This window comes from Pinus tabuliformis, chromosome 3_2, assembly GCF_031772625.1.
Source record: "Pinus tabuliformis cultivar Carrire ecotype Pingquan chromosome 3_2, CPIR1, whole genome shotgun sequence".
Taxonomy (NCBI): Eukaryota; Viridiplantae; Streptophyta; class Pinopsida; order Pinales; family Pinaceae; genus Pinus; species Pinus tabuliformis.
The window spans coordinates 1,243,577,808-1,243,604,014 of record NC_142302.1 but is presented as its reverse complement, the minus strand read 5'-3'; the positions used below and the strand labels follow the sequence as shown (position 1 = coordinate 1,243,604,014).

General features: G+C 41.6%; 2 protein-coding genes across 5 annotated transcripts in view; both read left to right on the top strand.

Annotated features, from left to right (window-relative positions):
• The window catches only part of LOC149185239 (putative plastid-lipid-associated protein 4, chloroplastic), a 169,532-nt gene that overhangs the window by 108,092 nt on the left and 35,233 nt on the right, over nt 1–26,207 (top strand). For 2 of the 4 annotated variants that reach the window (XR_016257826.1, XM_089419061.1), the window contains exons 4-8: nt 268–312; nt 1,422–1,512; nt 1,699–1,799; nt 2,291–2,354; nt 2,463–2,610. Coding sequence is in view for 2 of the 4 variants with exons in the window: in XM_089419061.1 (XP_089275187.1) it covers nt 268–312; nt 1,422–1,512; nt 1,699–1,799; nt 2,291–2,354; nt 2,463–2,610 (449 nt within the window). In the remaining 2 variants the exon portion in view is untranslated. The remainder of the gene's footprint in view (nt 1–267; nt 313–1,421; nt 1,513–1,698; nt 1,800–2,290; nt 2,355–2,462; nt 2,611–26,207) is intronic. The other 2 variants (XR_016257827.1, XM_089419060.1) reach the window with 2 other exon arrangements.
• On the top strand, nt 9,468–24,290 carry LOC149185241 (uncharacterized). Its single transcript, XM_089417998.1, has 3 exons — nt 9,468–9,596; nt 9,705–9,878; nt 24,209–24,290. Exons 1-3 carry the CDS (start codon nt 9,469–9,471, stop codon nt 24,288–24,290), a joined length of 384 nt encoding a protein of 127 aa, XP_089274124.1. The 5' UTR covers nt 9,468.

Here is a 26,207-nt window from a genome sequence, read left to right as displayed (position 1 = left end):
AGATCAAGGAGAAAACACGATATTTATCTAGTTGAAATGGAAAGCGTAACATGATACATCTAATGCAATGAATAAATCCTTGGGGTTTTTCTCTACTAAGTACTAACAAAAACTAAAGAGGAAATGAGGGGATTTAAAAAAGATGAACTATCCCATATATAGTAAGACAATCTCTAAACTAAAAATAATTAAACTCTACAATTTGATGCAAATACATCCTGCCTTAATCCTTACTAATGAGCTTGTGATGATGTTTGGAAATTGCAGGACACAACAGCCGACCAAAAGCAAAATATCTTGAGATTGATTGAGGTATCATGCTGGTATGATTTGTTTTTTTGGCAAACATCAAGCATATATGTGTCTTTTACAAATTTGGAAAAATATGTATTCTTTATTTATGCTATGAACTATAATCATCACTCCTAAAATCCGGTCTTGGATGTTAGGAGTGATGGACCTCTTCAATCCAGGGTTCCTTCTAGTAGAATTACACAGCCAGGTCCCCTCAGCACCAGATGATCTCCAGGCAACATCATCAGGAAGCACATTTGTCACTTTGCTATATTTGATTATTCTGATGTGGAGCCCTCTTCTCCCCTTTCTTCTCACTCTGCTTCTAGTTACAGCATGACTTGATGTCTGCATTATATGCTCGACATGGATTTGTATTTGCACTGTTATTTTTTTTGGTATTTCTTTCAATCGGTTAGCTCTTCCTCTGCTTTTAGTATAGTAGTAATAGAAGTTTTTTTCTCACTCCCACTGTCCATGGTGCAATGGTAGTGCATCTGAATCCAGATCAGAAGATTGCATGTTTGATTACAGCTTGAGTGGGCCTAATGGTTAAGAACATGTGTTTCCTCCTAAGAGTTCACATGTTCAAATCCAGAGCAGGGTAGAGTATGTACACCTCCATAGACTTTAGCAGTCAAATTGCTACAGGGAGGCGGGTCCCTTGTCCCACAAAGAAGGAGGTCTCATACACCAATTTGGTGTCCACCTTGGCTATTACCTTAAAATTAAATTATTATTATTATATTCACACTAGCTGTACTTTTGTGTCCCATTAACGAACTTTGTGGTCATTGGTTGGACATTAACAAAAATGTATTATGTTATCTTGTATACTTGCTTAAGTGTTGTTTGTTTACCTTATAAAAGACAGGGAAAAGTTGTCATATTGAACTAAGTCAATAAAACCAATGAAATAAGAGGACACATACATGTGCACGTGAATTTTTTTCTCACTCTAGTTGCATATTGTATGTCATTGGGTTAGTTCATATAAAATATTCCTTGTTCTTGAACGTATGATAGTTTTCTCTAGTTCTTAAACAAAATTTCATATAATCTCCTTACCCAAGTTGTAAATATTATTCATGATTCTTTATTTTAGATTTGATATAATGTACCTTCAGGCACTAGAGGCATGCAATCCCACAACCAGCCCTGTTGATTCACCTTTGCTATCAGGCCTTTGGTCCCTTCTTTACACTGCTCCTGTATATGGTAAATCTCATTTTCTTTAACACCATCTTGGCTTCCAAGTATTTTCTCTTTAGATTTAAGATAATACATTATTGGAATGGTATTTTATGTCTAGTGGTTCTTGACACTGTTGTACCTAGCAGTCCCATTGACTTACTTTTGTCATTATTTGCTGGACATTAATAAATTAACTTATCTTATCTACAGAAGAAAAGGTGGACAAGTATGCAGGAGCTGAAGAAGGCCCTTTTTTGGCAAGGTTGAAACCATTGTCTTTTGGTTCCATAAGGCAGACTGCAAGTTTCCAGGTTGGAAATTTAACAAATTGGCAGAATCTAAACCATGTTCTTCTGATGGTCTATATATTCAACAATAGCTACATACCATTAAACAATATTTTTGGCACAGCATCCTTGGAGTCGATGGAAACTCTATCAACCTCTTCCGTAGTCTTCTGTCCAGACAAGTAATATGGAATTATTTGACTGTTTCACAGCTTAACTATATTTTGGAATTACCGTTTCAACTCATTTAAGTTGGAGAACCAATAACTCTGGGAATTGAGTTGCATTCTCTCTGGGAAAGGAAGATTGATGTAGATGCAAAACTAATGAACTTTGAGAGAAAAGATACAATCCTTGGAAGTTCTAGAAACATCTTGCAGCAAATGGAAGATACTTATTCTTTATTAAATGATAAATTTAATCTGTGAATGTCTCTGATTTTCTTTATTTATGCAAGGAAAAGTAAATAATTGGACTCTGTTATGTATTAAATTGACAATTTGCATATTATGCAGGTTATTGATACAGGGAACAGTATTGTTCAAAATATTGCTGAGTTTATTTTTCTTGGCATTAAAGGTCGGGAGCAGACTTTGGCCCAAAATAATAATTACCTTTATTTCTAGTATAGCATCCATTACAAATTACTGAAATAATTGTTTGCTACTGGTTACATATTCAATGTAGGCAGCTTGGTTATCGAGGGAAAAGCTGTTAAGTCATCAACATTTGAGAAGGAATCTGTAAGGATTGAAGTAACATTTGAAAGCTTCTTCTTGAGGATTGGCAAGTGGCAATCTCCAAAAATACCGTTAGATTGGGTAAATCCAAAAGGGTATGATGTTCAATTAGTTCTATAATAATATTCTTATAAATTATTTATGTCCAAGATGAATTTAATGGTTAAATGATTGTCATGAACACGGAATGGTGAAAATTCTTTTTTTTTCTGGGCAAAACACGGAGTCTTTTATCAAAATATTATGAAAGCACATCATGTACAAATAAGGGTTTTGTTTCCTCTGTGGATCCAAGTTGATGAATTTTCTTAGGACTATATTGTTCTTTGTTTTAGATATTTGCATTTGATCATTTACATATTGAATTCACCACACAACATAATAACGTCATTTAGTTTTACCACATTATTCAACAACATATACAAATATATAGAATGAACAATATCATAATCAATGTAGCGGAACATAAAGGAACAATAGAAGAAAATCATTCACACATAGAAATACAAGGATTGGTCGGAGACCAAGGCAAAACCCACTACGGGGAAAACCCTTTCAAATTCTTCTTTTTATTAGATTGCGATTGAATGATTCAACAAGAGAGAGTACAATGATCCATATCTTCAACCATAATCCTATCTAGCAAAATCAACTAAACACCGTCTATGAGATGAACCCAGACATGCTAATAATCAAAAACCTGATTTAGAAGTTTGCGGTCAACTGTCACTGTCTGTAGTCAACTGTTGAAATTTGCGGTCAACTGTGAAACTCAAAACTTAGGTTCAAACCGCACGCATGAGCCTGTGTGCCTGCGGTTGCGACCAAAATTTGCCTGAAGTATGCTGGCGGCTAGATACCAAACACGTTTGGACCTTGCAATCTTGGACCTGTACGAACCAATCTCCATGACCCAACCTCAGACTTATGCGAGCCAAACCAAAGAAAGAAGAATGACCATGATGATAATGTGCAAATGAGAGTCACTTGACTTGTATTTATAGCCATTCGTGAGTTTCTAATTTCTCTTCTGGGCCGACCGCCGACCTGTCCTTTTTGTGCACATGTGGGCTTTTCTTCAAAAATACACTTTCCCTTGTCTAAATTGCATGCTTCAATAGTCAAAATTGGTCCTGATGTTGGGGTTTATGACAATTCCTCATAATCTTCAAAATCATATTCCATATTTTCATTTATCCTGCCAACGCCACATTTTTTGCACCTATCTCTCATCATTTTTCGTCTTCTCATCACCTTATCATTTTTTCTTTCACTATTATTCTCATCTTGTTCATTTTCACATTTAGCACCTGGACATTTAGGTTGGTTTCCGGTTTGGGTGGTGACTCCACTTATTCATCCATTCACTAGAATGTACTCTAGAAAGAATCTTGGTAGCCTGGTTAACCTCGCTCCCAATCCTGAAAAGGTTCTAAGAGCTCAGTTAAACAAGCTACATTCTAGAGATCGTTTAATTTTTCTCAGACAGGAAACTCTCCTTGATCTCCATTTTCTTTTCATCAATCCTACGAATCAAAACATCATGGGTGACTTGTTAAATTTGGCAACTAGGGCCAAACTCCACCTTGGACAACTCATATGATGCAGCTGATATTTTTATTGGATTCCTCTTTCCGAGAGGTGTAGGATTGATCTAAAGATCATCTCATTCTAACATGTACAAATGGAATTATGAATTTACTTTGTTTATGGAGAAATTGTCAAGGTTGGCCAGCAAACTAATGTAGGCTCAGAAGCCCAACAGTCACGTCTATTCATCTTCAACGTTTGCATATAAATAGAAGGTGCTTTTGCCTCATTTGGACGTCACTCAACTTCTCACACATCTCTCTCTCCTCACATGATTGGGTACGGATTTCTGGGCAGCCTCTCCACACATGCGAAGAAGAAGATAGTCATTTTTTGTTTTGGGCATTGACTGAATTTCAAGAAGGGTTTTGACCAGCGTTGACCAGCCACATTGACCTATTTGACTGCGTTTTTGTGAGGGAAATTTCTGTTTGGGTAGGCCGCATTTCTGGGCATAGAAATCGAGGCAATTCGTACTGTTTGACCAACGTTGACTGTAGCGTTGACCAAGTTTCACTGAGTTTTTCAGAACTGTTTTGGGCTGATTCGGATCACTGTTGGAGGCTGAGTTGATTGGGTTTGACCGAGCTGTCTTGGAGATCAAATTCTGCCCTGTTGACCAGCGTTGACTTTCTGGTTAGGGCTTTCTGTGGCTGTTGTTTGACTGGACAGATTTCACTTTGATTGGGCAAGTGAATATTACATATTGTACTCTTTCTCTCTGCTGAACTTTTGAAGAATAATAAGAAGAATTGATCAAAGGGTTTCCCCACATTGGGGTTTGTCCCTGGTTGGCGCCATATCTTGTGTCCTCTTGTTTTGGCTTGTCTTATACTGTTATTGTTTATGTTCTATCTTTATTTTACTGTCATGTTAATGTGATTGCTAATATGGAAATTGATATTGGGCTAATAAGAAAATTGAATTAAACTTCTCTTGAGTCTTAAGCATAGAACATACAATTGTCATCTAAAATTAACATGGTATCGGAGTTGAGGTGAAGACAAAGCCAAACAAAGAGTGAAAAGAGAAATCACTGAGATTTGCTAGACAAGGACTAGAGTCAATGGCCTCATCCTACTTCAAATCTGATGACAAACTTCATGATAAGTCTGATTATCATGCATGGAAGATGTCTCTTGATTTGACTTTAGAAGAGCAAGATGTTATGGACTATTTGCAGGGAAAGATTTATGAACCTCCGTCTAATGCACCGACTGCTGCTAAGACAAAGTACTAGAAGGGTGAAGTCAAAGCAAAGAAGATCATCAGAGATTCTATGCATAAGCATTTAGTTGTTTACATCTCTGATTTGAACACATCAAAGGAGATATATGATAGTGTTGATGGTGCTGGACCCGCCAACATTCATGGGATCACCCCGGTATGAAGTCCCAACTAGACCTCACACAGTTTGGTGTGGGAGTCCCATCCGGTATGATGGCTTGGTTGCCATTGTCTTAAGGATTTGCCTCAACTCTTGCTTGTCAGCACAGGAGAGTGGTTCGCTTTGTCTTTGAGAAGTGAAGTTCGCGTGCCTGGTGAGTGTAAGTGTACTTGTGTCAATGGTTCTTTCACTGTGAGGGGAAGAAGGTGAAGGTGAGTTCAGGGTTGAAAGATATCAGTCCCAACTCGGCTAGGAACACACAACACAAAAGGACGTACACAGCTTCCGGCGGAGCAGTCCACTCGGATGCGGCAGTCACAACATAGAAGGTAAGATAACATGTACAACACTCACGAAACAGTCCGAACGAGTGCAACAGTTGTTACGGAAAGGTTTAGGTGAAAGGTCTGTCTGATGTCCGGCAAAGCAGTTGACACGGACGGGACAACATTAACAACATATACAACACATTTTCATTCATAGATTATGCATTACAACAAATGAAACAGTTCAGATGTAGAACATAGGTTAAAGCAACATGCATTACAAGTGTTAAAGATCAGTGTTACAACAAATACAATACATGTGTGAAAACGTGTTGGCTTGTTAACAAGCTTCTGAATTAAGCGAAAGTTCCAAGACACATCGTTACACCATACATCACTAACCCCGTCAGCGGGGTGTTGGAGCCACTACTTACTCCTCAAAGAAAAGATTACAGACTCTCTTGGCTATGTGGGAGGAGCTAAGGTGAAAAGTCCTTTACATGTACAAATGAGGGGGTATTTATAGCCAAGGGTGAAACTAACCCTTGTGGTTGTTCGACTACCCTCATGACCATTTGACTTCCATGACTCTTCGACTTACATGACTCTTTGTTCAACAAGTGGGTCTCTTGGACTTCCACGTTACATCACATTGATTGACAACAAGCCCATAGTGGAGATGTGGGTGACATGACTCATGACGTGACTCGACATGACTTGACATGACAATGCTGGTACATTCGTGTTGCTGCTGGAGTGCATGTCGAGCTATAGTGCTGCTGGATGATGGATGTCTTCATGGTGTATCATAGCTTCACCTCCGCATGGCGAAGTGCGCGGAGTCTTCGATGGTCCTTGGTTCGCTTGATGAAGCTTTAGCATGTTGTTCCTTGCTTGCATGTTGGAAGGCTTGACAGGCTCATCTGTTCACGAAGGTGCATGTTCGTCGCATTCATCTGCTTCGCATGCTTCGTTTGTTCGTCCGTTGGTGAACTTGTCATTCTACATGTGCTCTCTTCGTTCATCCCATTCGTCGTCTTGCCATGTTCGTTGGTGTCAGTGCTGTGAAAATCGTGATTTAATGAAAAAATTGCGATTTTTTCAGTCTGCCGATCAAATCACGATTTTTATACCCAAAAATCGCCGGTATTTTTTTTTGCCGATTTTTACTGAAAAAATCGCGATAAAAAACGAAAAAATCGTCGGGGGTCGCGACAGCGTGGTTTTATAAGGTTTTTTTGGGTTTTTCATGCGCTCATTTGGGCAGTCGTGCGCGGAGGGAGGAGGAGCTCTTGGAGACCAAGCTGAAGAGGGTTTTTAGCCAAATCTAAGTGCTTAGAGGAGAAAATCAAGAGGAGACCACCGATTTCTCCATAGAAACGGTATGAGGATTAATTTTTTTTGTTTTCATTGTTTAAAAACATTGTTTTTGTAAGTTTTTCATTGTTTTTGGTTGGGAAACTTGGTATGGGCACCATTTTCCTTTTGTTTTCATTGTTTTTAAAGAATTTTTTGTATTTCTTCATTGGTTTGGGATGGGTAACTTGGTATGACTATGGGAACCAATTTTTTTTTTTTTCATTTTTTTTAAACATTGTTTATGTTTTTTTCATTGTTTTTGCCATTTGGTTGGGTAACTTGGGTTTGAAATGGTTGGGTAATTTGTGTTTGAAACTTTGAACTTTGGAATGGTTGTTTTAGGTTGGGTTATGGGTAACTTGGATTTTCATTGTACAATCATTAATGTAAAAATTAAAAATTAAAATACTAAATTAGTAAATTGTAATTTGTAAATTTGTAACTTGTAAATTTGTAAATGCTAAATTGTAATCCTAATCCTTATTTTCCCATAGGTTCACAACTGCACCAAAACACCATTCAAGACTTCAAGTTTGCAACTTCAAAGTTCAAAAACAAACATGCCAAGGAAATTGGATCATTTCTGGGAATATGCTATACTTCATGCTCCGAATGATAGACAAAACTTGAGTTGCAAGTTGTGTGGAAAGGAGATGTTCGGGGGGGGGTGTACAGATTGAAGTTTCACCTTGCCCAAATCCTTGGACATGATGTGGGGCCTTGTACAAATACAAATCCTGAACTTATCCAAAGAGCCATGAGAGCACTGGAAGAATTAGAGCAGACTAGAGAGGCCAAAGAAGAACTAAAAGGCAACTAAAAAGGTCAGCTGAAGGAAGTGGGCCAAGTGGCGCTAGTTCTACTGCAGCATCAGCCAATCCGGTAGCTGCATCATCATTTTTTGTTCCTTGAACCACACCTGGTTCACAGCCATCTATTGGTTCAATGCTAAAAAGAACTGAGAAAGAACAAGCTGACAAGTTGATGGCAAAATTTCTCCTCTGGAGTGATATTCCTTTCACCATTGTAAGGAATAATCCATTTTTCCAACCTACTGTTGATGCTATTTCCAGTGTTGGCCCGAGGTACAAAATCCTTTCTTATCATGATTTCAGACGCCGGATTCTTCAAAATGAAAAGCATGACTGCACCCAAAGATTGGAGGATTTTAGGGCATCATGGGCACAAACGGGATGCACTGTTATGTCAGATGGTTGGACTGACCAAAAGGGGAGAACCCTTATAAACTTCTTGGTTAGTTGTCCCAAGGGGACTGTTTATCAAATTTGTTGATGCATCTGCACAAATCAAAGATGCAAGATCTTTATGTGATTTGCTAGATGTGTTTATTTTGGAGGTGGGTGAACAACATGTTGTCCAAGTCATAACGGACAATGCTGCAAATTATGTTCCTGCTGGTAGGATGCTTATGGACAGGCATCCTACTTTATTTTGGACACCTTGTGCTGCCCATTGTATTGATTTGATGTTAGAGGACATAGGGAAAATTCCCTTTGTCAAAGATATTGTTGACTCATCAAAAAGCATTACAAAATTTATATATAATCATACATCTGTGCTTAGCTTGATGAGAAGATTCACCAACAACAAAGAGTTGGTGCGCCCCGCCGTTACACGGTTTGCCACCAGTTTCATATCTCTTCAATCCCTCTTGACTTCTATGTGGGATGTGAAGAGAATGTTTCTTTCAGAAGAGTGGCGTGCTTTGCCAATGAGCCGCAAACCAGAAGGAGAGGCCGTATGCAGACTAGTTTTATACCAGGAAGACTTCTGGGCGGGAGTGCAGGAGGTGTGCGCCGTTACTGAACCTTTGGTAAAGGTTCTTCAGTTGATTGATGGTGAGAAGCCCGCAATGGGCTATTTGTATGAAGCCATGGACAGGGCCAAAGAAGCCATTCAGGCCTACTATGATGATAAGGGAGATGATGGGTTTCAGAAACAACTCCTTCTATGGGGAGTGATTGATGAGAGATGGAACAACACACTCCATTGTCCCATTCATGCTGCTGGGCTTTTCCTGAACCCTGCATTTTCTTATGCATGTGAATTTGATTTTGATGCTGAGATCATGGATGAATTCTTATCCTGTGTCTAGAAGATGGTGCGATCTCCAGAACAACGTATAGAGATCTCTAAACAAATTGAGACATATAGGATGGCAGGTGGCACATTTGGCTTTGACATGGCTATCATTGATAGGACGATTAAAATGCCAGGTATTTTTTAGTTTGTAACTTTGTTTTAAATTTCATTGTCTTTTCAAATTCCATTTTTTTCTTATGTTTATTTAAAATTTTATTTGTAATTTTGTTGTAGATGCATGGTGGAAAATGTATGGTGGCAGGGTACCCCTTCTGCAAAAGCTTGCCATTCGCATCCTCAGCCAAACATGCAGCTCCTTAGGATGTGAGCGCAACTGGAGTGTATTTGAAAAAATACACAACAAAAAGCGCAACAGGTTAACACTTAAACATTTAAAATATTGCAAATTTCCAAATAAATTTTTGAATTCATTAAACAATATTTTTTTTATAATTATTATTATTATTTCATGATCTTTGTACAGGTTGGAGTCCCAACAACTTAATGACATGGTCTACGTCTACTACAATCTTCGATTGTGGGTGAGGCAACTTGAGAGGACACCTGATGTGGATGCCATCTCATTAGATGGGATTGACACCACTGCTGCATGGAGGGTTGAGGCCGAGAGGCCTCTCATGGATTCTCCTGATGATTGGTTAGTGCAGGATGTAGTGGAGGGGGAGGAGGAGCAGGAGGAGGAGGAGGAGGTGACACCGCCTGCCCGGGCTACCACAACCACCAGTAGAGGACGTGGTCTATCTCCTATAGTTCCTACTTCTAGTTCTTCAGCTTCTAGAGCACATCAGACTCCACTGCCATTTCCACCAGCACGGGCACTAGCATCTACATCTAGAGGGAAAGTTGTGGCATTTTCTCGCAAGAGGGGCAGAGGAAATCAATAGGATTAGACTTTCATTTTATTGTATATGACATTATGACATGATGAGATACATTATCATATTTTTTGTTGATATTTTGAGGCTGAGTTGGGACTCAGGAGTCAGGACTTACTATTCAGGACATGATTCAATGTTGTGTGTGATTTTAGCTCTAGAAATGATATTAAACATCTTATATATTAATTTTTTTATCATATTTATGTGTCAATGTATTTATTTTATGTTGTAGATGGTTTAGATATTAAAAAAATTGAAAAAAAATGAATATTTTTGTACCAAACGATTTTTTCCCGATTTTTCCGATTTTTCTGATTTGTTCCCCGCGCCAATTTAATCTCGATCGCGATTTTCACAACATTGGTTGGTGTACCTGTACTTGCAGTCACTCATAACGAGACGACCTCAAATCCAAAACCTCCTAGTCTACCATGACACATGATCATTCGGATGTAGGTGATTGGGAGAGGCAGCAAGGCTGTGATGCGGGATGATGGCTCCGGGAAACTGCCGATGAAAACTGCGCAAGAGTCACTGAGAGATGGAGACGGGCAATCTGAGTCGACAGTGATTGTTTGCAAGGTTTGGCTCGGCTGAGAGGTAAAATTGCACAAATTTTGGGAGGAACAGTTCACGCTGTTGGAAGGCAAGGCAGGCATGCTTTGCGCATCTTTCAAAACGAACGGGCAACGGGGTTGGACAACCATATTTGCGCAATTTTCTAGAGGAACGGGCTGGGCTGCATGAAGGGTCAGCGAGCAGGGATTGCGCAGTTTTTCTGGGGAACTGCCCGAGAGACTGGCAGCCAAAACTACGCAATTCCAAGAGGTAACGGCCAGTTGGCTACTGAGGTCATTGGCAGCCAAAACTGCACAATTCCTAGAGGGAATTGCTAGTTGGCTGCTAGGGAGACTGGCAGTAGAAATTTCTCAATTCCCAGAGGGAACTGGCAGTCTGCTGCTAGGGGCTACTGGCAAGGAAAACTGCACTAAGGCCAAGAGTCTAGCCTGTTGATCATCTCTGCGCAATTTCTAAGTTGAGCTGACTGATGGGCAGCGGAAGACTTGCTCATGAACACTGCACAGTTTCTGAGATGAACAGTGGGTCGACTGTCAGGATGACTGATTGGGAAAACTGCGCAATTTTCTGAGGGAGACAAGGACAAGCATTTGGTGTTTGTCCGACCTGTCTGCGCAATTTCCTCAGTTAGTTGAGCGGGTGAGGTCAGTGGCCTTTGCGCAATTTTTTAGGGGAGTCAGTGTTGGGGTGACTGTTGGGTCCCACTGTTCGGGTGACCAAAATGAGAGTTGATTGGATTGCTTGCGGGCAACTTAGCTTGAAAAGACTAGCTTGGTGCTTCTGCGTTGTTCTGGTTCATAGTTGATCGAGTCAATGGCAGGGTGATGGTCCAGCTGTCAGAGGGGAGTCAGGTCGTCAGAACCTTCAGCAAAAATGGCTAAGTGTGTGAACAATTGAAAGATGCATAGGTGATCATACAAACACACACTCGCATGATTTGACGATGAAACGACCAAACCATCCAGATACACATTGATCCAAAATGGATCTAACATAGACTTTTAAGTCTGAATTTTCCTCACAGAGGAAAAATGAAAGTCAAGGGATGCTCTTGGAAATAGTCCCATTGCATAGATCTCTTCAATCTGAATCTAATGCAATTTGAATGGGCTAAATTGGACTTCGGATGAAGAAGTTATTGCAAAAGGAAGATTTCCCATTATCCTTAGAAAAGGAGGCAAATCCTTATGAAAATGGGCTTGAGGCTTTATATGTGTTCCTTAAGGAAATCGCATCGGAGAAAAGCAAAGGAGCGGACAACAGACCGAAGGATGCAGCGACATGCGATTGCGATTGCGATGATGCGATAAGACATGAACCGTCAAATCGAGAGTCGGATCAACGGTCATGATTTGATTGGTGATCGGCGATCGGGGAAGCTTAAGGACCATGGACCATGGGAGCAACGGTACTCCGATATGCCAAAATACCGATAGTCGATAGCCGATGCGCCGATGGGCCGATAGCTGAAGTGCCGATGGGCCGATGCGTCGATAGCCGATGAGGCGCCGATCAGAGTGATCAGAGATCGGGAGATCGGCGAATCCCTGATACAAAGGGCCAATGCACATTGTGATATGCAACTTGCAATATGCTGATAAAAGGCGGACCCAATAGAGTTTATAAGCGTGATTTCATAACTTTTGAAATCCGGATTTACGGGATTTCTGTGTATTTCCCATGTATTTGGTTTTTTGGCCATACGCCTATGTGATTGCGATTTGTGATAGAATGGCGGACCTGATGGGTTTATAGATGTGGTTGCATTCCAGTTGAAGTTCGCTTTTTGCGCCCGATAGTATATTTCTGTGTATTGGAAATATGGTTATTTCGCAGATTTTGTCCTGGAAAGTGCCCGCCAATTCCTTTGTAAACTGTCCCTGTTCTTGAATCATTTGTGCCACGTTGTAAGCGGGCATTTTGTAACAATGATGCGTTGTAACAGGAATGCGTTATACGCAGAGAGCCACAAAGCCACAGAGCCAGATGGCCAGTCGCAGAGCCAGAGAGCCAGAGAGCCAGAGGGCTAGTCGAAGAGATAGAGGGATGATTACACACAAAGAAACGGACAGGCAGCTGCAGAGCCAGAAGGACGCCTCACGAAAGCCAAAGAGCACAATTGACAAAGGAAGTTTTTGTCCCTTCAGAGAGCTGTAGAGGCAGAGCCACCAGAGCTTGGAGTTTTGGAATTACTTGGAGGTCGAACGAAACCAGAGAGCTCAATTGACAGAGGGTCGCTTGGAGGTCAAACGAACCCAGAAGCTCGTAAGAGCTAAGAGCTAGAGCCAAGAGCCAAAGCTAGAGCGAGAGCCGAGAGCCAGAGCCAGAGCCAGAGCAGAGAGAACAACAAAGAGATCAAATGATCTAGCTATTGTTGGTGTCTGAAGTGTGCTGAAGACAGAAGAAGGATTCCAGAGACAATACAGAATTCTGAGGGAGTCAGAGGGGCCAAAAGCTCAAGAAGCTCAGAGCATTGATTGAAGGAGTCAAGTCCAGAGAAACCTAGATCTCTCTGTAGAGTATGGACAGCCAGCGGGATAAGATGGTATTTTAAACCCATAGGTTTAGTTGTAAACCAATGGAGTTGAGTGTGGAACTTGTAAAAGAAAGATTACCATAATCCCAGAGAGCCTAGTCGAGTTGACTAGAGCTCATGGAGACGTAGCCCAAGATATCAGGGTGAACTCCATATTATATTGTTGTCTTATGTGTTTGTTTATTTGCTGCATTGCATTTATTGTTATGTGTGTTTAAATATCAGCAAAGCAAATAAACTTAAGGCAACTATACAGTTAGAGGCCAACATAAGCATACACCTATTTCAAGTTCTTTTAATTCCACAAATTGTCAAGCATAAGCTAGATCTTGGGAATATTTAAGCTTTGGAGCGGGAGAGGTTCTTGTAAGCTGACAAGAAGCCTTTTAGTGCCCCATTTCAGATCAGGTGGTATCAGAGCAGGTCATATCAGATCTGGTTTTATCAAAGCAAAGGTTGGTTAACCCCACCTTCAAAGAAGGTTATGTCAGAACTGGTTATATCAGAGCAGATTGCATCATGATACAAGTGGTACCAGATCAGAATGCTTGATTGACCGAGCAATCTATATGCTTGTTTAACTTGAAAGGTGTTCAAACAATAGCAAGGATTTTACTGTTTGATTGTTTGTAAATTGACTGTTGTGTGAGTTTGCAGAGGTGAAAGCTACTGTTAGCTAAGTCCAGGAGAGGACAAGAAGGAAGAAGGGCTGAAGGCATTCTTCTTATCCCAAAGGACCTCAAAGCAATCCTTGAAGCACAAGAGGTTTGTTGCAAAAGGTTGCTTGAATAAGCTCTTTGTTAATCTTGTTTGAAGTTCTTTTGTTCATTTTGATAATGACAACTTCTACAAGTGAGTCCTCAAATTCTTCTTTCTTCACAAGATTCTTTGATGAAGACAAGAATCAAGACTTGTTCACCATGATGGATATGATGAGAGAAATGTATGAGGATGAAAGGAAGAGCATCATACTTAGAGAACAGTTGAATTCCATGAAGGAAGAGAAGCAGTTGCTTTCTGACAAATTGCAAATATGAACCTGAAAAGGATGCATGAGTTGGAGACACAACTCTTTGTTGCCAAAGAAGCTTTGGTCAAGTATCAGCTTGAAGAAGAGGTAAACAATTCCTGTTTGTCTTCAAATTCTTCTAAGAATGTTTATATTGGTTCTTTTGAAAAACATACCAGAGGCATAGGTTCCAAGTTAATGTCCAAGATGGGCTATGAAGGAAAAGGCTTGGGCAAACATGCACAGGGTATTGTTGAGCCAATAATGGTTGAGGAAAGGCCTAAGTATTTGGGTCTTGGCTATGGATAGTCTTATGGAGAAAGTTCCAAAGCAGCCATGAAAACAATTGAAACAGTTCCAAGAAGGAGTTTCATTTCAGGTCTTCTACCTCAAGAGTGTAAAGATTGTATTCATGGGGAATGCAATAGCTTGAAACATCATTTGCAGGATGTAGGTGTTCATAAGCATACACTTGAACCTGAGAGTTGTGGAAACTCTGAAACCATTGAAGAGGTTGATGGTGTTCCAAAGGGAGCTACTTCTTCATTCAATTCACCTCCTCATGAAGGCAATAAAGGTGAAAAGAGAAAGGTATAAATCTAGTTCTAATCATATTCCTTTTGATTATGTAAAGCATGATAAATTTCCATATAAGCATGGGAAAAGAATTTCATGTTCTTTTTGTGGTTTGGTTAACCATAATGTTTCTAGCTGTTGGAAGAGAATGGCCACATGCAGGAAACTTTGGAAGGAAAAGAAGAAAGAAGCCAAAGGTCCATTGGACAAGGAAAATCATGCTGTTGAGGAGATGCACATGTTGCACTTACTGCCATAAGCAGGGACATATTGCTGCAAAGTGTTGGACTTTGAATCCAACAATACTTCCACGAAACTTGAAGAGGTGGAAAGAGAAAATTGTAGAAATTTCTCATTTCCCACCCCGGTTTTCAGTTTCTCCTTATTTCTCCCGTATAGTTAAATGCCCTTTCCCATAACCATACATTTAACAAGCTGGAAAAAATAAATTTGCTGAAAACACAAATTCTGGAAATTTTACAGAATGCTGGAAATTGCAGAAATAAAAATCAGCAATAATAAACAGCCATTAAAACACATTTAAACATTGAGATTTTTGGTCAATGTGACCTTGGAAAAACTCCCTACAACTCTTGGGGAAAACCAGTTTGAGAGCTCTTCTTTATTTCTGGAAAATGCCTTTTTACAGTAAGAGAAATATTCAGCAAAAATCAGCAAGCAAACTTTTACAACTTATCTCAACCTTGCTGAAACTCAGCCTTGCTAAAACTCCGCCTTGCTGAAACTCCGCCCTGTTGAAACTCTGCTATACAGACTTGCTGAAACTCCGCCCTGCTGAAACTCCGCTGCTGAAACTCCGCTCTGCTGAAACTCTGCAGCTCACTGTCCAGAAATCTCCCTTGCTCTCTTGCTCTCCTTCTCTCAATCTGCTCATGAAAGAATTAATGACCTTTTCCTCCTTTAATCTAACCCCAAGTGACTTTTGGGTGATCCAAGTGACTTTTGGGTGATCCCTAAATCCAATGGCTGAAATAGATTGAGATCTAAGGCTAAGATTAAATGCTCATTTAAATTTCACTCTTTATTTTTTAATTCACCCCACTTTAATAAAGACCCACTTAATCATTTATTTCCAAAGTCACTTTTCCTTTCTAATTTTTCATTGACTTTATAAAAGTCACTTTAAAATTAGACTTAGTAACTTTATCACTTAAAGTCACTTTTAAATTAGATTTAACTTTATAAAATTATAAAGTCACTTTAGGAGAAAAATTAAATTCTTTTTGAACACTTTTCCCTAGGCCAAAGATCAAAGCCTTAGGGAACCACCTGTCCTCCGGTACCAAATTTCAACACTCCCTCTTACCGAGGAAGGTGTTCCTCACCACACCCATCTTGTCTCTGAAGTAGACATGCTTGCCCCGTGGTAAGGCTTTGGTAAGAATATCTGCAACCTGCTCATCAGTGGAAATATACTAAAGCTTCACAGCTCCCTTCTGAACATAGTCTCTGATGAAATGATATCTAATCCCGATATGCTTTGATCTGTCATGAAATACTGGATTCTCCGTGAGTTTAATGCAACTCTAATTATCACAGTAAATCACTGAAGGTCTCAACGACTGACCAAATAAGCCAAACAACACCTTGCGAAGCCAGATAGCCTCACAACTAGCTGGACTGGCTGCCATATACTCTGCTTCCACTGAACTCAGTGCTACTGACTGCTGCTTCCGGTTGAACCATGACACTACTGCTGAACCCAACCCAAAACAGCACCCTGAAGTGCTCTTCCTATCAGAAGCACAACCTGCCCAATCAGAATCAGTGTATCCTGCCAATCTCACTCCATCTCCCTGCCTGTAGTCCAGACCATAATCCACTGTCCCCTGCAAGTACCGCAAAATGTGTTTTGCAGCCACCCAGTGAACCTTGCTAGGCTCACACATAAACTGACTCATCGTGTTGACTGCAAAACATATATCTGGTCTATTGTTGACCAAATACATCAAGGAACCAATCAGCTGCCTGTACAATGTGGGATCCACCAACTCGGAATCCGAAGCATGAAGCTTCTTCCAGTTGGTGATCATCGGTGTCGACATGGGTCTACAATCCTCCATGTGGAATCTGCTAAGGATGTCCACAATATACTTCCCCTGCCCCAGGAAGAAATGCCCCTCCTCCTGCCACACCTCCAAGCCCAAAAAGTAATGCATCAAGCCGATGTCCTTCATCTCCAACTCCGTCGCAAGATCTCTCTTGCAGTGCTCTATGAGTCTCTCTACACCTGTAATGACCAAGTCATCCACGTACAACACCAAAGTGAGAGGCTCCTCACCAATCACAATAAAGTAAAGGTTCGGATCTGCCTCACTCTTTGTGAAACCCATCCCCTGCAAATATGTATCTATCCTGGAGTACCAAGCTCTGGGAGCTTGCTTCAGGCCATAAAGGGCCTTCTTCAGTCTGCACACATGGGACTCCTTCCCATGCACCTCAAAGCCCTGTGGCTGCTCAATGTACACCTCCTCCTGTATGAAGCCATTGAGAAATGCAACGTTCACATCCATCTAGTGGATCTTCCAACCCATCTCTGCTGCTATCGATATAATGGAGCGGATCGAAGTATATCGAGCCACGGGAGCGAAGGTCTCCTCATAATCAACTCCCTCTACCTGGGAGAACCCTCTAGCCACAAACCTTGCTTTGAATTTTTCAATGCTGCCATCTGCAGCATGCTTTACCTTGTAAAGCCATCTGGAAGTAACCACGGATTTGCCCTCAGGCCTCGACACCACCTCCCAAACATCATTCTTCATGATAGAAGAATACTCCTCCTGCATGGCCTCTCTCCAGACCTGCTGGCTAGCTGCCTCCTCATAGCTAGAAGGCTCAGAGTCAAGGATGCTGGTAACCATCGCCATATAGCTACAAAACCTCTCAGGTGGTCTACTCTCTCTGACCGGCCTCTTCGGCTCAGCAACAGATGAGGCATCTCTCAAGGTGTCCTGAAGCCACTTGGGCTTCCTCTTCCCTGAGCGCACTTCTCCCACCGGAGAATGAAACTCCTCCTCGTCATCATCAGGAGCATGAACTCCTGACTGTCTGTCTGTTGTCCTCTTGCATGCACCTGAACCTGTAGAAGCTGAGGTACAGTGTGAACTGTCCATCAGTGGACTCCCTAGTGAACTTCTCTGTGAACTGCTCTGCATGCTGCCCGGAGCACCACCCCTCTGGCTCGGTGAGCCACTGCTCACTGACGGACCTGACATCCTCATAGATGTACTGCCTGATCCTCCTGATCCTCCTGATCCCTGCCCACTGGATCCCTGCGGCTGACTCAACTGCTGCTGAGGGTCTGGCTGATCCAGATACTCTAACTCCCGTGACCTCCTAAAGGCCCTGTCCTCCTCGAACTTCACATCCCGTTTGACAACAACTCTCCTCTATGCAGGAATGTAAATCCGAAAGGCCTTTGAGGTCTCACTGTAGCCCACAAAGATACCCTTCTCTGCGGTGGGCTCTAGTTTGGTCCTCTTCTCCTTGGGTATATAGGAGTATGTAATGCATCCAAAGATATGAAGATGACCAATATTAGGCTTCTTCCCAGAGAAAGCCTCCTCCGGAGTCATGTGCCCCAAGGCACGATGCGGACTCCTGTTCTGCAAGTAAACAACTGTGTTGCAGGCCTCTGCCCACAAGAACAATGGCAACCCCTGATCATGTAACATGGCTTTGGCAGCCCCTATGATGGATCTGTTCTTCCTCTCTACAACCCCGTTCTGCTGGGGGTTGTAAGGAACAGTGAACTCTTTCCTAATGCCTGCCTCCGCACAATAGTCAACAAACTCTCCAAGGGTGTACTCTCCTCCATTGTCCGACCTCAGGGACTTGATCTTTCAACCTGTCTGTGTCTCCACAAGAGCTCTGAACTCCTGAAACCGCTTGAAGACCTCACTCTTGGTCTTCAAGAAATAAATCCAGGTCCTCCTGGAGTGATCATCAATGAATAAAACATAGTACTCATATCCACTCAAGGAAACATGAGACATCCGACCGCTCACATCGGAATGAATCAAATCAAGTATCCCAGTCGCTCTGCTGTCACTGCTGGGAAAAGGGGAGTTGGCAAACTTGCCCATCGCACATCCTCTGCAAGTATCAAAGTGATCAGTACTGAAATCTGGCACACTTGTAGTGATCTCCCGCAATGTCCTCAAGGCTCCATGATACATATGTCCCATCCTGCGGTGCCAAATCTCACACAGCTCAGAACTGCTAGCTATGCTGTCGGTACTACTGCCCAATGCCAAAAGGGGCTGGAATGCAAACTTGTACACCTTTGCATGGCGTACACCTATCACTCTAGCTGAATCAGCTGGAGTGCCCCTGGGATACATCAACACCTGTCTTCCCCTGAACAGTACCTCATATCCTCTGTTCTCCAAAGCTGAGACGAATATGAGGTTCTTCCTCATCCCTGGCACATAAAGAACATCTGACACTTTCAAGGGAGGTTTGGACTCCCTATGAAATGTCAGTGTCCCCACCCCGAATGCTCTAACAACTCTGTCATCACCGAGTACTACCTCTATATCAGTGCCACTCTCTGAAAGCTCTGAGAAGTACTCACGGACTCCTGTCATGTGACGTGAAGCCCCACTGTCCACATCCCAGATACCTGAAGATGCTCCGCTAATCGAGGGAAAAGCATGCTCCTTCTGAACCTGTGTGGCAGGTGATCCTACACTAGAGGACTCACATGTAGTGAACACAAACTCCCGGTCAAAACGACTTGCAAAGTCCTCAATCTCTGTTGAAGCTGCCGCGTCCTGGTTCTTCCCTTCTTCTTCTTCTTCTTCGGACACACAACTGCATAGTGTCCCATCTTTTAACAATTCCAACACTTCACCTTGAAATAGTCCTTCTGTGTGTTCCCCTGTTTACCTTTACCTTTGCCTTTGCCCCCACCACTGCTTGTGGAAGCCTGCTTCTTCCCTTTGCCTTTCTTGCCTCCTGCCACCAGTGCTACATCCTCATCCTGCTCAACTAGCTTGGCTGCCCCAAGCTGACCTTTCCTGATCTCTGTCTGAATGCAATCATCCCAAAACCTCTCCCATGTGGGAAGGGTCTCACGTGCACAAACCCCCTCAGCAAAGTTCAACCATGAACGGGGGAGGCCATTCACTGCAATCTGCACCAACTCAGTCGGTGGAATGGCCTCTCCAATCGCTGCCAACTCATCTCTCACATTAGTAATCTTTGTGAGATATCCTGCTGCACTATCATTACCCATCTTAATGTTCTTCAGCTTCTCCTTCAGGACCATCTTCCGGTTCTCATTGGTACTCTGGTAGAGATTGGACAATGTTGTCCACATCTCATGGGCATTGCTCTTTCCTCTCACATGAAGAATGCATTGGTCTTTGATTCCATCTAGAATCAGCCTCTTACCCTTGTTGTTCTTTTTATTATAAGCTGTCAACTGAGTAGCACCAGTAGGCACAACAACAGGGTTCTGTGTGGTATGCACCATGATATCCCAGACTTCTGCCTCCTCAAAGATACAATGCATTCTCTCCTTCCAAACGCTGTAATTTGTATGCCCATCCAGCCTATCCTCCACCCTCAATCCCAATGATATCCTGCTGTCCTAAAACTGAAAAATAGCACTGCTGTAGTAAAGATAAAACTGTTGTTTATGAAAAAAATCAGCTTGCTGGAATTTTCTGAGTGAAAAATCAGCCGCTGTAATTTTTCCTTTTGCTATCCCAAACTGTCCTTTAGCACTCAAGCTCTGATACCATGTAGAAATTTCTCATTTCCCACCCCAGTTTTCAGTTTCTCCTTGTTTCTCCCATATAGTTAAATGCCCTTTCCCATAACCATACATTTAACAAGCTGGAAAAAATAAATTTGCTGAAAACACAAATTCTGGAAATTTTACAGAATGCTGGAAATTGCAGAAATAAAAATCAGCAATAATAAAGAACCATTAAAACACATTTCACTGAGATTTTTGGTCAATGTGACCCTGGAAAAACCCCTTACAACTCTTGGGGAAAACCAGTTTGAGAGCTCTTCTTTATTTCTGGAAAATGCCTTTTTACAGTAAGAGAAATATTCAGCAAAAATCAGCAAGCAAACTTTTACAACTTATCTCAGCCTTGCTGAAACTCCACCTTGCTGAAACTCTGCCCTGCTGAAACTCCACTGTACAGACTTGCTAAAACTCCGCCCTGCTGAAACTCCGCTGCTGAAACTCCGCTCTGCTGAAACTCCGCTGCTGAAACTCCGCAGCTCACTGTCCAAAAATCTCCCTTGCTCTCTTGCTCTCCTTCTCTCAATCTGCTCATGAAAGAATTAATGACCTTTTCCTCCTTTTCCTCCTTTAATCTAACCCCAAGTGACTTTTGGGTGATCCAAGTGATTTTTGGGTGATCCCTAAATCCAATGGCTGAAATAGATTGAGATCTAAGGCTGAGATTAAATATTCATTTAAATCTCACTTTTTATTTTTTAATTCACCCCACTTTAATAAAGACCCACTTAGTCATTTATTTCCAAAGTCACTTTTCCTTTCTAATTTTTCATTGACTTTATAAAAGTCACTTTAAAATTAGACTTAGTAACTTTTTCACTTAAAGTCACTTTTAAATTAGATTTAACTTTATAAAATTATAAAGTCACTTTAGGAGAAAAATTAAATTCTTTTTGAACACTTTTCCTTAGGCCAAAGATCAAAGCCTTAGGGAACCACCTGTCCTCCGGTACCAAATTTCAACAAAAATAGCAGGAATGGAAAAGAAGTTTCCATGATTGATGTGTTTCAAGATGATTCACATGTTGTTGTTGATGTGCAGACAAAAGAAGGACCTTTGAAATGGATTGGTAAGAAATGGTTAGAGTTCTTATGCAATTAAGGTTGCATGTCTTTTGAAAATGCATCAAATCAATAGAATGAATTTCTTTGTTAATGGAATGCAAGTTGCAGGATTTTACGAAAAAGGTAAATAGAAAAAGTTGAGTAGGAGACTCACTTTATTGCTGCAACATTATATTCATTTCAGCTTCGGAAGTACAATGTGCTTAAGCGAAAGTTGAAGGATGAAATGCATGCATAAGCATGATATGCATGAACACAGGGATGTTGATGATGTCCTTGTATTTGAACATGTATGTGTAATTAACTTGAAGGGTTGATTGCTCTGGGATGCATGTAATGTTAATGTTGACTTGGAAAATGTTGATTTGGTCTCCAAGATGGAGATAATGATGAAGTGTTTCATCTTTGGAAAAGCATGTAGAAAAAGATGTAAAGACATGCTTGATCTGAAGGGTCAATTGTTTTAAAGGAATGTTTTGTTGGCTTGTTATCTAGTCAATCATTTGTATGCAGATGTAAAGACATAGAGGTGTTCACAAGATGTGAAATCTGTTTCTTTTGTTGAAGCAGGAGTTTAGGCCATCTAGTTGTTGTCTGTAATCCTGTTGTTGTTGATAGTCGTTGTTGACAGTATGTCAAACAGGTACAAATGAAAATTCTATGAAGCAGATGTAACTTCACATTGGTTTGAGCCACCTTAGATCAATGATCAAGGCAGAGAAGTTCAAACTACCTTTTGTGACCTTCTCAACAAGAGTTTTGTATGAAGTCAAGGAGGAAAACAGTTCTTCCCAGGAGGACCAGCACATCCAGGAAAGAAAGTGGTCAAAGGCTTTGGTTCAGAGGCACTATGCAAGGCAAGTGTATGGAGGCTGAAAGAAGAGGGTGTTGTTACTCTCATTTATTGTTCAGATCAGTATATCAGTATTTTGGAGACCAAAAGCTTTTTAGTGGGAAGGCGTGATCCAAAACGGATCTAACGTAGACTTTTAAGTCTATGAATTTTCCTCACAAAGGAAAAATGAAATTCAAGGGATGCTCTTGGAAATAGTCCCATTGCATAGATCTCTTCAATCTGAATCTAATGCAATTTGAATGGGCTAAAATGGACTTCGGATGAAGAAGGTATTGCAAAAGGAAGATTGCCCATTATCCTTAGAAAATGAGGCAAATCCTTATGAAAATGGGCTTAAGGCTTTATATGCGTTCCTTAAGGAAATTGCATCGGAGAAAAGCAAAGGAGTAGACAACAGGCCGAAGGATGCAACGACATGCGATTGCGATTGCGATAAGACATGAACCGTCGGATTGAGAGTCAGATCAACGGTCGTGATTTGATCGGTGATCGGCGATCGGGGAAGCTTAAGGACCATGGACCATGGGAGCAGCGGTACTCCGATATGCCGAAATGCCGATAGCCGATAGCCGATGCGTCAATGGGCCGATGCGCCGATGGCTGATGCGCCAATGGGCCAATGCTCCGATAGCCGATGGCCGATGCGCCAATGGGCCGATGCACCGATGCGCCAATGGGCCGATAGCCGAAGTGCCGATGGGCCGATGCGCTGATAGCCGATGAGGCGCTGATCGGAGTGATCGGAGATTGGGAGATCGACGAATCCCCGATACAAAGGGCCAATGCACATTGCGATATGCGACTTGCAATATGCCGATAAAAGGCAGACCCGATAGAGTTTATAAGCGCGATTTCATAACTTTTGAAATCCGGATTTACAGGATTTCTGTGTATTTCCCGTGTATTGGGTTTTTTGGCCATACGCCTATCCGATTGTGATTTGCGATAGAATGGCGGACCCGATGGGTTTATAGATGTGGTTGCATTCTAGTTGAAGTCCGGTTTTTGCACTCGATAGTATATTTCCATTTATATTCTCTATGTATTGGAAATATGGTTATTTCGAGGATTTTGTCCTGGAAAGTGCCCGCCAATTCCTTTGTAAACTGTCCCTGTTCTTGAATCATTTGTGCCACGCTGTAAGTGGGCGTTTTGTAACAATGATGCGTTGTAACAGGAATGCGTTATACGCAGAGAGCCACAGAGCCACAAAGCCAGATGGCCAGTCGTAGAGCCATAGAGCCAGAGAGCCAGAGGGCCAGTCAAAGAGATAGAGGGATGATTATACATAGAGAAACAGACAGGCAGCCGCAGAGCCAGAAGGACGCCTCACAAAAGCCAGAGAGCACAATTGACAAAGGGAGCTTTTGTCCCTTCAGAGCGCTGATAGAGGCAGAGCCACCGGAGCTTGGAGTTTTGGAATCGCTTGGAGGTCGAGTGAAACCAGAGAGCTCAATTGACAGAGGGTTTCTTGAAGGTCAAGCGAACCCAGAAGCTCATAAGAGCCAAGAGCCAGAGCCAGGAGCGAAAGCCAGAGCGAGAGCCGAGAGCCAAAGCTAGAGCCAGAGTCAGAGCCGAGAGCCAGAGCCAGAGTCAGAGCCGAGAGCCAGAGCCAAAGCCGAGAGCCAGAGCCGAGAGAATAGCAAAGTGATCAAATTATCCAACTATTGCTGGTGTTTGAAGTGTGCTGAAGACAGAAGAAAGATTCCAGAGACAATACAGAATTCTGAGGGAGTCAGAGAGGCCAGAAGCTCAAGAAGCTTAGAGCACTGACTAAAGGAGTCAAGTCCAGAGAAACCTAGATCTATCTGCAGAGATTGGACAACCAGTGGGCTAAGATGGTATTCCAAACCCATAGGTTCAGTTGTAAACCAATGGAGTTGAGTGTGGAACTTGTAAAAGAAAGATTACCATAATCCCAGAGAGCTTAGTTGAGTTGACTAGAGCTCACGGTGACGTAGCCCAAGATATCAGGGTGAACTCCATATTATATTGTTGTCTTATGTGTTTGTTTATTTGCTGCATTGCATTTATTGTTATGTGTGTTTAAATATCACCAAAATAAATAAACTTAAGGCAACTATACAGTTAGAGGCCAACATAAGCATACACCTATTTCAAGTTCTTTTAATTTCACAAATTGTCAAGCATAAGCTAGATCTTGGGAATATTTAAGCTTTGGAGTGGGAGAGGTTCTTGTAAGCTGACAAGAAGCCTTTTAGTGCCCCATTTCAGATCACACATGTTCAACAAGACTGACCGACAGTGTAAGCGACAAGCGCGACACTCATGATTGATCGTTCATTGATTGAGACGATGCTTGTACAACAGTGAATGTGATTCTGTGTGTGAGTGCGACAGATGCTTTTATAGCGAATACAACAAGCATATACGAAGCGAAGACTTTGAACATAACCATAACATGGTCGCAAGCATGACTCAGAGATCAGTATGCAGAGACTTGAATGCAATGAACAAGCAAGGCGGATGTAAAGACTCGCACGAGCTCACAGAATGAACCCGAGTGTGTGCAGTCATCAAGTGAAACTCTTCAAGGGAGGCTCTGAAATTGATGCAGACCAAAATTTTGGAGGGTGGTTGTAGCTGCTACAACAAATAGGTTGGATGGCATGTTCAAATCTAGCAATGTAAACCAAGTTCTCTTTCTCAAAAACAAGATGAAGGATATAAAGAAGGGAAGAGGTGAAGACATTCAATCCTACTTCATGAGGATTACGGAGATAAAAAATGATCTTCTTTCAATTGGAGAAATTATTGCTGATAGGGAGGTCACTCTCATTGCCCTTGGAGGACTCCCTCGTGAGTGGCACGTGTTCAACACTACTATTTTTAACAGCGACAAGATTCCAGGGTTTGAAGAATTGTTGACCAGATGTTCTCAAGAAGAAACAAGGATGATGGAAATGGATATGCCTTCAAATAGGAATGACCCTATTGCATTCTTCGCTCATGCTATAAAGAAGAACAATGCAGGTTCAAAGAAGCAATGTCAAGGAAGGGAAGATGCTTCATTTGCAACAAGTTTAGCCACTATGCTAGGGAGTGTCCTAATAGAAGGGATACACCTCATGATGATGATAGCCACAACAACAACAATTTAGGGGCAACAACAATCAAAGGAATGGTAGATTCAACAACCGAGGAAAAAGGAATGCTCCCGCTACTCAACATGGAAATGGTCGCCCTCCCAAAAGATGAAGAAACTCCAGGTATGATGAATCTAATGTTGTTGATAACAAGCAAAAAGAATTTTATCTTATATCTGCCCTCTCTACTGCCTCTCCTCTGGACACCTTGGGAAATTGGTTGATTGATAGTGGTGCCTCAAGGCACTTCATTGGGTATAAGGAAGCTCTTTCAAATTTGATTGAAAAGGATACAAATTTGGAAATTATCCTTGGAGACAATGCCACCTATCCCGTGAAGGGAGTTGGGAATGTTACTCTTCAATTGAATCAAGGTAACACCATTCATCTACAAGAAGTACTATATGTACTTGATCTAAAGAAGAACCTGGTATCTATCTAGGGAATGGAGGACAAAGGATTCAAGGTGGCATTCATCAATGGAAAGGTACGTGTGTGGAATAAAAATTTCAAAGATGAATTTACACTTGGATTCAGGGTTGATAGCCTATATCAAGTTGGAGGAAGTCCATTGG